We start from the raw sequence: 16,584 nt of genomic DNA on the forward strand, positions 1-16,584 counted from the left end.
GTACACAAACGAAATGCACAGAGAGCATCCAAGGAGGTGAGGGGGGTGGAGGGACGAAAGAGGAGGAATAAATACAGCAATGCTATAGTCTCCTATGGGTTAAAATGCTGATGCGAGGAGCTGAGATGGATACTGCGGCTCTGGCAGCACTGGATGCACCAGCTCCTGCCCCACCTGCCCTAAGGAATTACAATAAAGGATTGGAAACTAAGCATTATTCTTAAGGCTGCTACTGATATATCTTACACACGCCTTAATGACTAATTTCAAGACCACAGCAGTCCAAGGAGTCACAATTTCTTGACCGCTGGGACTTCTACATTATATTCAACACTGAATAGACAAAAAAAAAAAAAATTAACTTCATTTTTTGTTCTTCTTGCTATCAACATATAGAAGGACTAAATAAAATTTTAAACTGATTTTTTTGTTTTTTACATCAGTCTTCCTTTTTTATGCTCAAGTAATTTTTCCAAATGGTAGCTACAGAATGAAAGTGGGACAGTCTACACAAGCCATGCTCAGGGCCATGTCTTTCTCCCAAAATGAAAACTATATTGAAAAGAGCCTTTTCACCTCCTAGACCATTTGAAATACCTTCCTTGCAGTTAGCAGCAAAGTATACTGGAAAAAACACTATTTGTTGAACCAGCCACAGCAGTAGCAAGCTGGACAAGCAAAGCGCTCAGACTTGCCATCGGCAGAAAATCCACCCACAACCCTAACAAAGAGCACAGTCACTGAAATATTATTGTCATCTTCTGCTGCTGCACCCCAATATATATATATGATCATGCCCAAAATACAGAGTACTCTTAGTTCTTGGATGGGAACTGAAAACCTCCGTTGTCTCTAGAATTTGCTTGTGGACACAGAAGCTGTAATTTTTGGACCCTGCTCATTAAAACACCATTTTATTTTATTTTTAGCTCTGAGACAAAGCCTATTATACAGAGATCTGTAGCAAGAACAGCTCTTGAAATAAATAGAAAAGGTTATTTATTTATTTATTGAAGGAACTGAGACGAGGCGCCCTATTTACAAATGCAGTCTGGCTTAAGAACAGTTCGCTTTCCACTAGTTCATAATTTTGAAGGTAACTCCAGCACCTGGTATGCATCCCAGCCATACTACATACACCTTTAAAAACCCACAAATGGTGAAAAGGGGATTTTGCTGTCAAAAGTCCATGAAAAAAGACCAAACCCAACTCCTCACGCAGAGCCAACAGGTAAGGAACGAGCGGAGATGATGGGCAGAAAGGGCTGCGTATTTGCTAAGAGCATCTCTCTCGGTGCCGTCGATGGATGCGAGCGGCAACTGAACAATTTCTCCTGATGAACCAAGTTGTTTCTGTCTTCCTACGGGTTATTTTCCCAAGTGCTGCAGGCAGGGAAGCACAAATAATCCCAAGACAGTACTGCTGACAGCTCTAATAATCTTATTTATTATATGACAAATTTCTTTTATGTGCCGAAACTGTTATGTCTTGATCCCCTCCCTGCTCTTTTGTGGTCTGGTGACTGCCAAAATGAAACAACAGGATGAGAAATCACACCATCAAGATTTGTCAGACCTCGCTGCAGCTCCTCTCTCTCCTTTTTCTCCCGATTCCCGAGGAGCTTGGCAGCAGCTCGCAGAGAAAGAGGAGGAGGCAATTTCAAACCAGGCAAATACTGCCTGAAGAAGCCCTGCTCTCTCCTCCTAGACCTTTCCCTTTTCCTTAGGAACTGTTCTTTGTATCAAATCTCATCCAAAGGCTTGGGAGACATGGAAGACAGAGCTTTGAACCAGCTGAAGATGGCATTCACCTGTTTCTGCAACATGTGAAGGACACACTTTGGGCACTGGATGAGCTCCGTGGGCTCAGCTTTGCAGTGCCGGGGACGAAGGGAGCTGCGGCAAGTCAGTATGTCGATGTTATCACCAAGGAAGGATGCTACAAGATGCTACCCAACCTCTAAAGAAGCAATATATATACAAAAACAGCAAACACTTGCCATCTGCTGAGCCATTTTTAAACCCTTATCTTTACCAAAGCCTTCACAAAAAAAAAAAAAAAAGCTCAACCTATGAATACCAAATTAATTGCGCTGAATATCTACAACAAAAAGAGGAGGACAGCTCCAAACTGTTTCTTGGTGGGATTCCCAGGCGATTGGGTTGCCCTCAGGTCCCTCTGAAAACAGCAGCTGTGAGCTTTAATGGACATACTGAACCCCAGCCACAACTAAGTGCTGACCTGAGCTGTACCAGTTCCAGACGGATGGCACCTTCTCACCCACAGGATGTCACTGCTGTGACCACGTTGGGCTGCTCTGCTCTTCCCTCCTCTCTGTGCTCTGCCCTCCTGTCTGTGCTCTGCCCCAAAGTGGCCAGGCCCATACCCAAACCGAAAATGCCCAGAGAGACAACCTGGGACAGCAGAGTTCCCAAAATAATCCCACCGTCACCACCGCTTTGGGGGAAATAGTGCAAAATCTCCATGCTGGACGACCACGGGCTCACCTCCACACTGCACTCCAGGACTTAAAACCCCTGTAATGAGAAGAGGAACAATAAAATCCCTTCCTTCCAGCTAAAACCACCTCGTGGTTTCTCTCCTGGGCTCCAGGGACAGGGGCGAGGGCTGCACTGGGTGATGGCTACTGGGCTGGAATGCCAGTGCAGAGGCAATCCCACTCTATCTTTGAGCAGGACTCATACACATGAGAACCGATGCCATGTTGTCGCTGGAGGCCACCGAGAACCAGATGTTTTACTTTTCTTCTGCTGGACGTCCCCAGCCCATGGTGGAAAGGAAGAGGGGACGATGTTTTTTATTTAAGCAGACTCCCTCTACCTGATATACATAATCAAAATTCCTGAAGGTTTTATATGTTGCTCAAACCAAACAGCAGCAAAAATACAAAGCATAGCAGTAACAGAAAAGGGACAAAAGTAAAAGAGGAGGGGGAAAAAAAGACCAAACCAAGGAAAGAGCCCCAATCTTGTACCTGATGCGTAGCAAACTGTACAGTATATACATCTTCGTCATGTATTATCCTCCCAGAAGAGCAAACGAAAAGAACTTGGTAACACAGACGGAGGAAAAAAAATATACACCCTGTATTGTATTTGCCATGGAGCAAGCAACATGTTTATACACTAGTCTCTATAACTTAATGCTGTGTAACAGCATTTTTTTTCTTTTCTTTAAATTTACAAAACAAAATATCTATCAAGAAATAATCTAATCATATTGCTCTTCAATACACTTCTGTAGACAAGTAAGACTCGAAGTTAAACTTCAGTAAATCGCAGCTTTTGGGAGCCAACGAACGGCTACAGAACTCCTCCACTCAAGTCAGTCCTTGGAAGTATTACCATGTGCTGCTGTAATTCAGTATATAAAGGTGCTATATATGTATCTATCTCCCATGTACAGACAACGTGTGGTGGGAAGGCTTGTTGTCGTAGTCGCTGAAGCTTAAGAGACGGGTTAACCTCATGTACAGCAGATTCGTTTCCATGTTCCATGCATCTTACATTAACTTCATGAAAATGAGGACACAAATAGGAAGAAAAGGAAAACTTCAGTCAAACACTGCTTTAGAAACACTGCGGCAGAGGCCAACGTCCTTCAGTTATAGAAACCACTGAATTTCCCTTTTTATCTTTTCTTTTTTTTTTTTTAGTCAAAATAAATCTCAGGGCTAGTGTACAAAGTGCAGGACCGACCCACTTGAGGAAGCGACTTTAAAACCAAGTTACAATGGCACCATCCCATTCACCAACTGGACCTTCATCTCTTGAAGGCTGTTCATTATCTTCTTCTGGTGACCAACAAGTGTCACTCCCAGCCGCCTCAAATCCCTGTGGGAGAAAGCAGACGTTGGTTCCAGGGACCGCTCAGGCACACGCCGCCGCGCACACCACGCGCCACACGCGCTGATGCTGCTGCCAGCGCCTACCTCTTACCATGGGCAGCTCCCAAAGCCAAGTTTAGTTGGCAAGTTTAATTTCCCACATTTTATGGTTTATTACATCATTTAATGGCTGACAGCATCTCAGAGAGGTGACATGATTTGACCAAGGTCACCTCACTGGCCAAGGAGAAAAGCTGAACAGCAAAGTGCCAGCATCACCTTTGGCCAAGGACTCTGCTATGCATGAAAAGTCCTACTTCCAAGAGAAAAGCCATGTAAGAAAGCCTGCGCTGCAGTTTCCTCTTCTCCTGGGAGAGGCTGGTATTTGATACCGGATACGAGCAGTGAGGAGCGAGGTCAATCCATGCTTCCTTCCTCTTCGGACTACGCAAAGCCTAAGATACACAAACCCCAACCCTAGAGCCAGTTCCTACTGAGCGTTGGATGGCAAAAGCCTCGAGCACAGCCACCATCCCGATGACCCCCTAAAGTCAACAGGAATTGGCAACGCAGCTCCCCTCTGGGCCTTCGCAAATCTTCCTGTAAACCCACTTTTGGTTTTTTTTGAGGGGTGAATTCTACAAGCCAAAGGCATTTGTGTTGAGTCTGTCTACTGGGCTGCCATTACAGGAAAGCTGTAAAATAAGATAGTTTGTGAAATGCAGGATTAGGAGGAAAGATTGTTTTCTCAGCTCGGCCCTTTAAAATTTGGGTGTATAGATGAAGGTAATCACCAAGGTTGATGATGATGGCGTGAAAGAGGCACCTCCAGGGGAAAACTTATCCTATCCAAAGACAGGAGTGGGACAAGTTGTCCCCCGGAGATACTACAGCAGGGCCTTGGATGATTAGATTCAATGACACAACTAGAGCCAGGTAAGGCCACAGGTTATGGCAGAGTATAATTGTAGGGATTTCCTTCTAGTGAGACAAGTGTTAACAAAGAAATTGTAGGAATAAAAGCTCAGAAGAAACATCAAGACAGGTGCATCTGTGGTTCTAACACGAGACACAGAGATTGTTAGAGAAGCAGTTTGCCTTTTGTCCGAAGACTTCCTCTAGAGAAATATCAGCCCCTCACTTTCTACCTCCAGGCTAGACCGAATAAAGGATGTTTTCAAAGTAGGGATATACAGTCTTCCCAATACACACGTGAATCCCAGAGCTGCTGACACCTTGCGTGCAAGTCTTTTAGGTGAAAGCTCTCCACCGACAGCCAGCGGGACATGACCTCCTCGAACACGTAGGTGCTTTTTTGGAAACCACACTGGCAGGGCTAGCATGTGCAAGGGCTGAGGATCGCCAGCCACACCTGGGAGCTCAACCATCACCTGAGACGTATTGTAAGCCTGACCTACAGCTCACAGCACAGCTGCATGCTGGACTGCAGGTGAACACATGCAATGATCACCACAACACTTTCACGTAACACTGTGTGAGCCACCCATGGAGGTGTACCTCTCTCAGCAGCTTCACATTCTGGACAGAGACTCCTGTGCGAATACAACCAACCATCCATGTCCAAAAATTAGACAGATGAACCCTGCTTTGAATAAAAATTAATCCTGAGCAAAGGCTTATATGTTAACATACAGTTGGTTGAAGCCAAAAGCTAGATTTGTTGTTCTCCGAGGATTGTCACACTTTCAGCCTTCTGATTTGGAAAATACCAGATTTTCTGCTCCAGGCTAAACACTTCATTTCATTATTGCACCCTTTTTCGGTGATGCATCTTGACGACGCATAGGGGAAATCATAGTGTAAGGGGCACAGAGCAAGGGAGGTCAATGAGACACATCAGCAACGCTCCTTACCTGGCAGAGAAAAGGCTGCAGCACCTGCAAAAGGTGTCTGCCTTCTCAGGGGGACATGCTTTCATTTCTGCCTCCACTGAATTGTGAAACTAGTTCAGCAAGCCATCTTAATAATGAAGGAAAATGTAGTAATGCTATTGTTACATGCAATTTATTTTATGTACACAGCACAGTTGGAAGTTCACACCAAAGATCAAGAAAAAAAACAACCCCAAAACAACCCAGTACAGGACCTGGTTTTTAAAAGAGCCAACATCCATCTTCCCCCTGCTGAGTGCTGCTCTGCTGGAACTTTTTGAAAATTCAGCTCTTTTTTTTTTTCCCCAGGTATCTAAAGTGCAAGCTGAGCTCTTTTGAAAATCCAGCACCATGTATTTCGCAGATGTATCATTTCTGATACTCTTGCATGTTACACAGGAAAAATAGCCTGAAACTATGAGAAAGGCATATTACGTCTTGGCGTTCCACACACAGCCCTATCAGTCTAATAAATAAACCCTGCTCGCTACATGGCTTTTTTTTTTTCTTCTCCTTATAGTATCCCCTTAACTCAACATCCTTAAGTCAATCATGATGAGAATCATCCTCATTGATTTACAAGAGAGAAAGAAGAAAAAGCAGTTTCTGGTTTCAGTCCATTAGCTGCTCACCAGGGGATCCAGTCTACTTTTTTTGAGTATCAAATCCTCTCGAATGTGGAGCTCTGGCCAAAAGTATGGGGACTCCTCAGAGAGGGAACAAAAACTACCGTGGGGTCTTTCACCTCTGCAAAGACGGACCAAAAGACAACAGCTCCTGAGCCAGATGCTCACCTAGTATAAAATCAGCAGCTTTATTCAAAAGCCACCTTGCACGTTGCAAAGCCAGCAACAACACTTTCCAAAAGCTGCCTAGAGAATGCAGGAGCTTTAATTCCCATTTTTAATTCCCATTTTTCAAGCGTGACTTACACCACATTGTATGCTCCCGTGCATTCAGCACTGAAGGACTTAAAGCGGCGTAAGGCAGGAGCCAACTTTAAACAAAATTGGGTGCACAAAGTAGCTGGTTTGGGGACAAAAAAGATCAACTTTGTGTCAACGGGCTGCAAAACAACTGTTCTCAAGCTCCAGTCCGGAGCTGCCTGGCTCACGTTACTGCAGCCAACTGGTAATTTCACTGGGCTCAGCTCTGAAGGACAGATGTGTGCGTGAGTATCTACTGGGGCTTTGCAATAGGAATGTGCAATTCCCTGCAAGAAAAGGCACAGCTAAGACCTGGGGGCAAACGACGCTTGTGATCAGGATCCAGGCTGCACCTTGCTGTGCGAGTGACCTGACCTCCGGCATTGGGTCTTGTGTGAGCCACTGCGGCAGCTGCACGGGCGCTCCCCGAGACCGTAGAGACACGTGCACCCATGTGCTGTGGGGTCTCCCTGCTTCAAACTACTTGACCATCCACCTCCCCAGCAATGAGACAACTTTTCTTGTTTCAGGGAGAAGTCTCCCCCTTTTCACTTCTCTTTCATTCACATAGGGCTGAAAATGGAAACAGGCAGGACTTAGAATCACTTGCCAGCACAGTACTAAGTTGACCAAAAAGCCAAGGAAATAAAGGGGGAAATTAGTGTCAGCTCATCCCAAACAGTCTGTATACAGCTGTGTGCATGCTGCTCTCTTACCACCACCTTGCACAAAAGCCCAGCTGCAACGTGCCAAGGACAACATGGTATCCCCTTCCCTGCATATCCTCCATTTGCAAGGGTTGAATTCACGGTCTCCACGTTGTAAGAAATATATTTAAAACATTTTATTTACAAACAGAACTACTTATACACCATGGACCAGTTTGTCAAACACAGTGTAGACTAGGACTGGATTGCCACATAACATACAACCCCCCTCACCAGCCAGTTAGTCATGCAAGCAAAAGGGACAGGTTCCTGAAAGATCTCTGTGGCCGTCAGCTGTCAACCTACCACAGATATTTTGTATTTTATCTCCCATCCAGACCAGATTTCACCATTCTTCTTCATGTGGTGTAACTCTACAGAGAGTAGACTGGGACTACTCACGTAGTTAGTTAGTTGTCAGTTTGAATGAGGGGAAAGAAGAAGAACCTCAAAGACCTTCAGAAGATGCTAAAGAGAGGAATCCACCTGCTAGGGACTTTTGCATGAAATAAGGACTTAAAAACATTTTTTTAAGAGTTCATCTGCTCTTATTTGTTATTCCCATCCTACTTTATTATTAGATGAGAACCGGTTTGTTCAGAAGCAGACGCAGTATCACAATCTCAGGACTGAGATTTCCGATTAAGAATAAGCATCTAGAGCAGGTGAACTCTTAAATGCTCTTTACCCAGTATAACTTTTAATAAATAATATATTTTATTTTAGAACAAAAATAAAATACAATGCAAAGCAACACAGCACATATTATTACAAATATTCAGAGCTCTTCGTCTAATAACAAACAACAGGGTGTCCTGAGATTCAGTGAGTACAGATCTTTCAAAAGGTGGAAGTATGTAGTCCACATGGTTAGTAATTGGTCCAGTCAAGGGTCAGACTGAAACTCATGTCATGGATCTATCTATTCTTGAGTATTGTCCTGGTAAAGTTATTCTTGCAGTGGATTGAAAGAGCTCCAGACACACTCAAAGTCACTAGGAGGTCCACAAGTTTAAAGAGCAGGTCTGGTCCACTGGAAAGGTTGCCTTCAAGTCTGATATCCAGTTGGAAAGAGGGGGTGGAGGGTGAGGCTCCACTTTTCACAAGGTGATTCGTCCCTTTGCAAGAATTAGAGCTAAATGTAGAAATCACTCTTTGTTTGAACACATACATTTTCAGGTCTTTGCTTAAGCAGGCAGAGCTCAGGACTTGGGGCGATATTCACCAGTTTTAACTTTTTAAACTTTTGCTTTCAGGAATTTGTCACTAATACTACTCTTTTCTGGAATAAATGCATGAAGCCATCAGTTTGAAAAAAGCAAAGCAGTAATCGGCATTTTGCTTTGCATGCTACAGGGGAGTGTTAAAAAAAATGCTGAACATCTACCATCTCAACCAGTTCCTGTAAAGAGGCCACAAGCTGGGCGCCCACAGTCACCGATCCCATCAGCATTATGGCCAACCCCTCCTACAGCACTAGCAATTTTTTTCAGTAGATTTTAGAAATTCTTTACCATCATAATTTTTTTTCCCCTGCCTTTTCTGGCAGTGATTATCCAGTTCTCCTCTCTCCATCTAATTTCCACATCTTTTTCCTACGCAGTTTGAGTTTGGGGAAGATCATTTTGGATGGTATTTGAAGGCAACCTCTTAAATTGTAAAGAATGTTTTACTGATGTCATTTGGGGAAAGCAAGCTACTTTCAGATGTTCAGATCATCTTTTCACCCGATCCCCCCAAGTCCCAGCTCTGAAATATACTGAACAGTTGCCTCTATTAAAAATGACAAGGAACATTTAACCTGAATTCTCCTTTGCAGAGTACAAAATGTTTTGTTGTTCCCTTCTACGGGGAGAAAAAAATGAAAACCTCCAGAAAACCGAAACCCCCAATGTATTAACCTTTAAAGAACTTTGCTTGTTCTGGTGGTTAATTTCTGGAGAACCCATGATTGTCTCAGCTGAGACCACCCAGGAGCCACTTCTCTCCCTTACTTTGTTGATTTTAAGGGCAATCTGCCAGTTTACATCAGCCTGAGCACACGGTTCGGGTCTTCAACACGGGACACCTTTCCTCTTAAGCCATTATGATGGTTTTTCCTTTTTTAACAGCTGAGAATCTGGTCTTTTTTCTTTTTTTTTTTTTTTACTATATTTAAGAGGGGTGAGAGAAGTCTTTATTTGGATGGCTTTTTGGCTTTTTAATGAACCTTCCACAGTCTTCCCAAAAATAGACCCAGGTGGAGTCAAGCCTGCTTTCTAAGCCACCGTTGCAACGCAAAGGTGTGCAGGCTGAGCTCTTCATGAACCAAGCCTGACTTATGCAAGCTTCTCTGTCCAAGGCAGCTGGGGGGGGGAAATTTATTTGCTGGCATGGATAACTAACTAGTTGCAGTTAGTTTCAACCTTTTTTTCAGCTTCAACTGAAATGCAAGATGGATTCATGAAACATCTCCTTTCAGCTTAAAAAAAAAACAACAACCCAAACCCAGAAGCTCCCCAGGCTCCCAGGCATCAGCTTCTCTCACTACTCTGCTGCTGTAGAAGCCTGGAAGAAAGCTGAAGCTGAGCAAGCATACTGTCTCCACTGGGACCAGTAAAGGACCAGAGCAGGATGACATCTGTGCTATAGAGAACATACTGGGACCTGGTGGAGGGGGTACTTAGAGGCAGTTTGGAGCTCATGAGGGTCAGAGAATCTCGGGCAGCTATGATCTTATTTAAAGACTTTTAAACCAACTTGCCTTTCTGGCTAGAACCGTACAGATAATGGAGAGGCTGAAAGAGTTAGGGCTGTTCAGCCTGGAGAAGAGAAGGCTCCGGGGAGATCTTATTGTGGCCTTCCAGTACCTAGAGGGTGCCTACAGGAGAGCTGGGGAAGGATTTTTTACTAGGCCATGTAGCGATAGGATGAGGGGGAATGGCTTTAAACTAGAAGAGGGCAGGTTCAGATTAAACATTAGGAAGAAGTTTTCACTCTGAGGGTGGTAAGGCACTGGAAGAGGTTGCCCAGAGAGGTTGTTAAGGCCCCATCCCTGGAGGTGTTCAAGGCCAGGCTGGACGTGGCCTTGAGCAACCTGGTCTAGTGGGAGGTGTCCCTGCCTATGGCAGGGGAGTTGGAACTCAGTGATCTTCAAGGTCCTTTCCAACCTAAACCATTCTATGATTCTATGATTCACTGGCAAACAGAAAAAAACATTTTGAAGGACTTCTTGGGTAGCCTGAAAATATTCTGGGGGATACTTTTGATATTTCTGGAATACCAAAGAGTAAATATGGGGAAGTATTAACATTTTTAAGTTAAATTAAGGTGATAATTTCACAATCTGAAATGTTGCACTCAAGGAAATGGAAGGTTAGGAATAGTTTTGTCAGTGGGATGGGATGCTAAGACTGTGTCAGCACAGAGGGATTCTAAGACTGTTTAAAACTACATGAGTAAGTGAACTTCTAATTTACTGCCAAAACCAACCATTAACTTGGGCTCAAACTCAACATTTTCTCTGACCCAAACCAAAGCATTTCACTTCTGAGCATTTCTTTTAGAGCTCTTGAAATTGCGTACAGGTCTAAAGAGGAACAAAGTGGAAGCTTTTGTGAAACCTAGTTTTCTTCTCTGATATGACTAATGCAGCCAAAGAGCAACAAGTCTGTGATGCATTTTCTATCAGAACTTGCTCTGGTTTTAAGATTGAGGTGGCACAGTAGAGGGGAATGCTCCAACATTTTCCTTTCCTCTTAAATTACTCCCTCATCCTATCCCTTCTCTTCTCACTTGCCCTCTGGCTAGGTCTTTCTGCTGCATGGACTCTGACCACCCTGGGGATGGGCCTCTTCCTTGGTCAATGTTTGTAGATCACCAGTCTAAATGGAGCCCCTAAGTCTGGTGTTTCTGGGCACTGCCATATCAGACGAGTAGGTAAGGAACCCCGGACTCCTCAAAAGCCAAAGTAACATGGCACGTAATTGCAGGATTAGGCTGGGAAACTGCATGTAAGTCTCAGGCACCCAAAAAAGGATCTAGGTAGAAAACCACGCACCTTGACACCCTAGACAGTTGCTAGAGAAGATTTAACCTCAGGGTTTTCACGTGAATGCCTGAAGATGGACTGGATGAGCCCATGTGTAAGGGACAAACACTGGTGATGTGAGTGGAGCAAATATGCTCCTGCACTCGCTCCATGCATCTAACACAAAACTGATCTCCATGGAGATGTTACCGACCTGCATCAAATGCAAAGGACCTCCTACTCTGTATGGTGAGCTCCACAGCAAGCCCTGTGGCAGACAGGAGAAATGCTGTGTTCTGTGAGGTGTGGGAATTTTTGTTTTATTCCTAATCCTTGGCACCGATTCTGTATGTGCACTGGCAATCTGCATGTGGTTGGAGGAGCCTCAAACTTCTCCAAAGCTGCACCGAGCATAATCCCTTCCCTTCTCATTTTGCCTTAATGCTTGCAGTAAACTAAGCTCAAATTAACCCAGCTAGAAAGGCAGCCTTGGGGGCGAGTTTGAGTAAGCGGCAGGAGGAAAGTACAGATGTCGTTACACAAGCAAGGCAGGCAATTAAAGGTGGAGCATAACAAACCAGCAGCCTCGAGGCATTTACCAAGTCATTTGAGGGCTGTCACCTCAACTGCAGTCATACTCATGGGCAAAAACCAAAGACACATTCAGAAGGAAGAGTCTTGGCCAGGGAGCCTTTCCCCTAGGGCTACGGGTTTGCTGATGCTCTTCTGTTTCGGTTTCTTATTTCTGTTAATGTTGAATACTATTTCCACGCTTTACTGGGCATGACTGTCCACTTGGTTATATCCAGATCAACTGTGAAACCAGCTAATCCAGTGTAAAGCCAGTATACATCAGCAAAGACTCTAGCTCCCATACATTTACGAGCAGGGTGGGTTTTTTTTACTTGTCGATAACCCCAAATAATCAACTGCTATTACGTCGAGAGGACGGTCAAACTCAAGCATTGATTTCTGTGAGTAAAAGATCCAAAGTACTGGCTGCCAGTGTAGTGACCATAAGTTTGAGTCTTCCCTGCACTTGTTATCATCAATACAAATGCTAAAACCACTGACTGCAAACAAAGGGTAATGGTTATCCTTTCTGCAGCCTCATCTTTACATATTTTTTAATGGTTTGTCTTCTCCCCCTCTGCAATTCCAACAAATGAGGTGAAATGATCTGGGCACTACTCACTCTAGGGTCACCTGAGCCACTGCATCCATCGAACTGTATCCGTTCTCCATGAAGATCTCTGTGTATCGGCCCATTTTGATGGCTTCCAGCCACTCACCCACCGACCTGTAGGCACCACTCCCGACTGGACTGTGCTCTACCAACAGATTTGATACTCTAAAGACAAGCAAAAACAGAGAAGCAAACAGAATCAGTATCGAGATGTACCCAACGTGACGCAGTTGCTCGCATTTTCACACGGTAAAGATGATTCATTGCGTTTTCAGTGATTACTGCAGCCTAAATCCTCCCAGCAGGCTTGATATGCAATGTATCAAACATACCACTTCACATTTTGAGTTAGTTCCTGCCGTTTCTGGTCCTCAATGCAAGCAGAAAGAGGAGGAGAGGACTAGCGTCCACCCCCGTTACCTCTCGCCTGCAAGCAGGCTCCTCGTCTATTAGGCTGCCCCAGTCACTCTTACGTCAAAGTCTTTGGTTTCACTCCTCCTGCTCTGTTTTCCTCCTCTTCTTTCAAAACTCATAATTAACTTAAGACAGTCCAGAGCCTGGAACCTGGAACCCAAATTACATTTCCCAGCAGCGGCCATCAACGGCAGCCTGCTGTTAACACTTCAGGGGCTGCTCCCGCAGTGTCGGGTGGGGATTTCGGATGCGGGCAGCATCCGGCTAGTCCTGCAGAGAGCAGCAATGCTCCAACAACACTCCAGTCCTGAAAACAGAGGTAGACTCCTGCTCCCACACCCTCGCTCAAGACCTCACCGCAGCAATTGCTACCTGCTTGGTTATGCCATGCACGGAAGAAGCAATTCAGGCAAATAATAACCCTTCACCACTGCAGAAACACCGATACAGTACCTGGCAGAAGCGACCCATGCTGCGTACAGGTCCACCACCCTACTAATGATGTGCAGAGAGCAAAGGGGGCTTGTCCAAGGTCAGCCAGGAAAGAAACTAGATTTGTCCCCTGCTTTGTAACCAGGACATACAGCTAACATAAGCCTTGCATAAAGATTATTACCCACAAGTAAAAAAATGTTTTCTGGGTCAGCCTCTGATGGTGCAAATTACACTTAAAAGACTTTCAACTGGAAGGAGAGCTGGGATATTATATTATTATAGCACTTCAGGAATCTTCATATATTTTATGAGCACATTAGTATTATTTGTTTATTTAATAGCAATGCTGAAGGGTCCAATAAAATGTGAATACTCGCAGTACCAAGAGCATAATGGCTTCCCATAACATTTTACACACACGAGGAATTCAAAACTCCTAAGTAATCATAATGAGAAGTGTATTTTCATCACTAATGTCAGGAGGTACCTACTGATACGCACACGCTGCAATGTAGAGAGTAACTTCCTCCCTTATTTGCATTAATGAGAATTTCCATAAAGAATACATTACATACATAAAAAAATCCTTTACAGCTGCTCTATGTTGAAATTATGATTCATTTGGAATTACTATGGCCTGGGCATGGCAATCTATGATTATAGAAACACAGTCCCAAAGCCTGGCCGTTCAGGTGCTCCATCCACATTGAAAATATCCACAGCAGCTCTGAAAAGAAGAGATTTGGAATTGCATGGACCTGTTCATGAAATAAAACATCAGTAAAGTGCTTAGCAGCTCAAGGAAATAGTTTGCTGCCTATTTTCCTCTTTTCTGGCATAACAGTTTGGTATAAAAGAGTGCATGAACCACCACATAACAGGCCTGGAAAATGATTGTTCTGAACTGAAAATAAAAGAGAAACATCACCCATTTTGTGCTATCATAAACCTCTTCCTGCAGGTTTGCTGGGACTGACATTACATTTAATTGCTAATAAGAGTAATTTCTTCTTCAGATGGTAAATGATGCATGTAAAATAGCCTAAGCAACCAGATCTCTCTTGTATTTAAAAGTTAACAGAGATTTCACGTTTTGTTTCTTCCAGATGAGTTGCCATGCGTGGGGACATGCCAGCATGGGGGTATGAGGTCCAGCTGCAACAAGTGAGATGGGCCACATGCAGCTGTGCAAGACTCACTCGGGAAGGTGTGGACATGGATGGGTCTAAGCTCACAACAGTACATCTGCTTTGGTCCACACCACCAGTCTAACCTCATTTTACATTCCTCTCATTCCTGGCCAAGGAAAAAGATGTGTCTTTTTTTCCTCCTCTGAGAATAAGCCTTTCTTAAGGGCGTCTTCCAGTGTTAATCAGGGGAACTCCACTGCCATCAGTGAAGCAGCAATGATTTATATTCATCACTGCTTCATGACCTTGCAAGGGACTGAGTGATTAGCAACACAGATGACTCGGAAAGTAATATTTGTGTGCTTACAGCAAAATAAGAAAAAGCCTCTCCAAGACTCCAGTATGATGGAGACCCCAATACTAAAACTTACTAAAAAATATGAATCTTTTTTTCTCTAAGCGCAACTTTATTTCTTGACCATATTTACCTCACTCCTCATTTAGCCATGCAGCTATTCAGATTCATGTTTAATTGCACACCGGCTGCTCTATTCACTTTACGTGGTTTTAGAAAATAGTTTGTGTACAGCTCTTTGGGAACCACAGGCATCCTCTCACGATTACCAAGACTGTCAGAACTGGCAGTGGCAGCTAGCAAGCCTGGGAATAGCTGTGGGAGGATGCACTTGGACATCTGTGAGCTTTGCACACTCTAAGAGTTTCCCCAAGAGATGCTCTTCATTTGTATTACCAAGATAAAGTCAACAGGCAGATAATTTGAGCAGCATTTACTATCTACTTCATGCACTCAAGTCCTGCCCTCTCTGACCCTGGGGTAGAGCCAGGTAGCTTTATCATAGACCTATAAATACTGCCGAAACTCTCATTTCTGAAAGACAGGCCACAGTAATTTTCTTTGTGGGAGCAGCACTGCATTTACAGAGTAACTGAATTGCTCACCTGTCTGCCAATTTCAACAGAAAAAGTTGATTTGGGAAAACTCCCATGGACATAATGAAGCTGGAGGAACATCCACCCGCAGACGCACGCAGGCTAAATAATAACTGGTAATTCAACCCCAGGAGCGGGTATTCAGACAAGGATCTCGCTCAGAGAAATGGCTCTGGCTTGAGTTCGTACCTGCTCGATGCATTAACCAACGTCTTCAAGCTGCTTGGGTTACGGATGAGCTTGTCCAACATGCTGACAATTTCGTCAAACTTGGGCCTGCTGTTGCGGTCTTTCTGCCAGCAGTCGAGCATTAGCTGGTAGAGAGCAGCAGGGCAGTCCATGGGACTTGGCAGGCGATAGCCTTCCTCCACGGCTTTAATCACCTACGAGAGACAAAACACGAGGCTGATGGGTTGCTTTTCTTCCTCTCGCCTTTTCCCCAAATGCAAATTGACTTAAACGGAGAACTTTGGGACCAGCAATATGCTCATGTAAAATCGCACCGCCCCCCAACTCTGCACACAAGAGGCAAACCCAGTAAACACAACTATCTTGCGTATTTTCTACAAGATGGGTTGAGTAATTTAATTTTTGGTCACTGCAAAATGAATCTAGAAAGCCAAGGCACTGCAGCAACCAGGGGGGCCAGATGCCAGGTTGCACTTGTTCAAAGCTCAGCTGAGGTCTGTAGGTTATATACCAGGAAACTCCCGGATCCTACTCTAGAGTCCACAAAAGGCCGCCTACGGGGCTTTCTGGCATCTTCTTGGAGTGCAGTGATTTTGTTTATTCAGATGTTGGCTTCTTTTTAAATGAAAAGGCATGTGCTAGACCACAAATTTGTATTACGGTAATAAAAGTCTGACTGTATTTCAAAAGAGACTTTGAATGCTAATTGATGGATGGATTCAAGGCAGAGGCAGAACAACCATCTCATATATCATTCAGTGCTGTCTGGGTCTAGTCGTTTCTTAGTGTGGCCACATTTCTGCCAGGAATTTAAAATGTCAGCCCAAGAGTATGTAAATTAAAACCAGGGGAGGGTTGTTGCACTGATTTCAAATACAAACCACCTCTGGTTGTATA

General features: G+C 44.2%; 1 protein-coding gene across 4 annotated transcripts in view; it reads right to left on the minus strand.

Moving 5' to 3' along the window:
* Positions 1-3,110: 3,110 nt before the first annotated feature.
* EPHA5 (EPH receptor A5) overlaps positions 3,111-16,584 on the minus strand; it is a gene marked incomplete at its 5' end in the record, with an annotated part of 202,024 nt that continues 188,550 nt past the window's right edge. For all 4 annotated transcript variants that reach the window (XM_082483149.1, XM_082483148.1, XM_082483151.1 and 1 more), the window contains 3 exons: positions 3,111-3,855; positions 12,578-12,733; positions 15,688-15,881. In XM_082483149.1, the coding sequence (XP_082339275.1) occupies positions 3,750-3,855; positions 12,578-12,733; positions 15,688-15,881 (456 nt within the window). In that variant the 3' untranslated portion in view covers positions 3,111-3,749. The remainder of the gene's footprint in view (positions 3,856-12,577; positions 12,734-15,687; positions 15,882-16,584) is intronic.

The sequence above is a fragment of the Vanellus vanellus genome (genome assembly GCF_965231255.1).
Source record: "Vanellus vanellus genome assembly, chromosome: 4".
NCBI classification, from domain to species: domain Eukaryota; kingdom Metazoa; phylum Chordata; class Aves; order Charadriiformes; family Charadriidae; genus Vanellus; species Vanellus vanellus.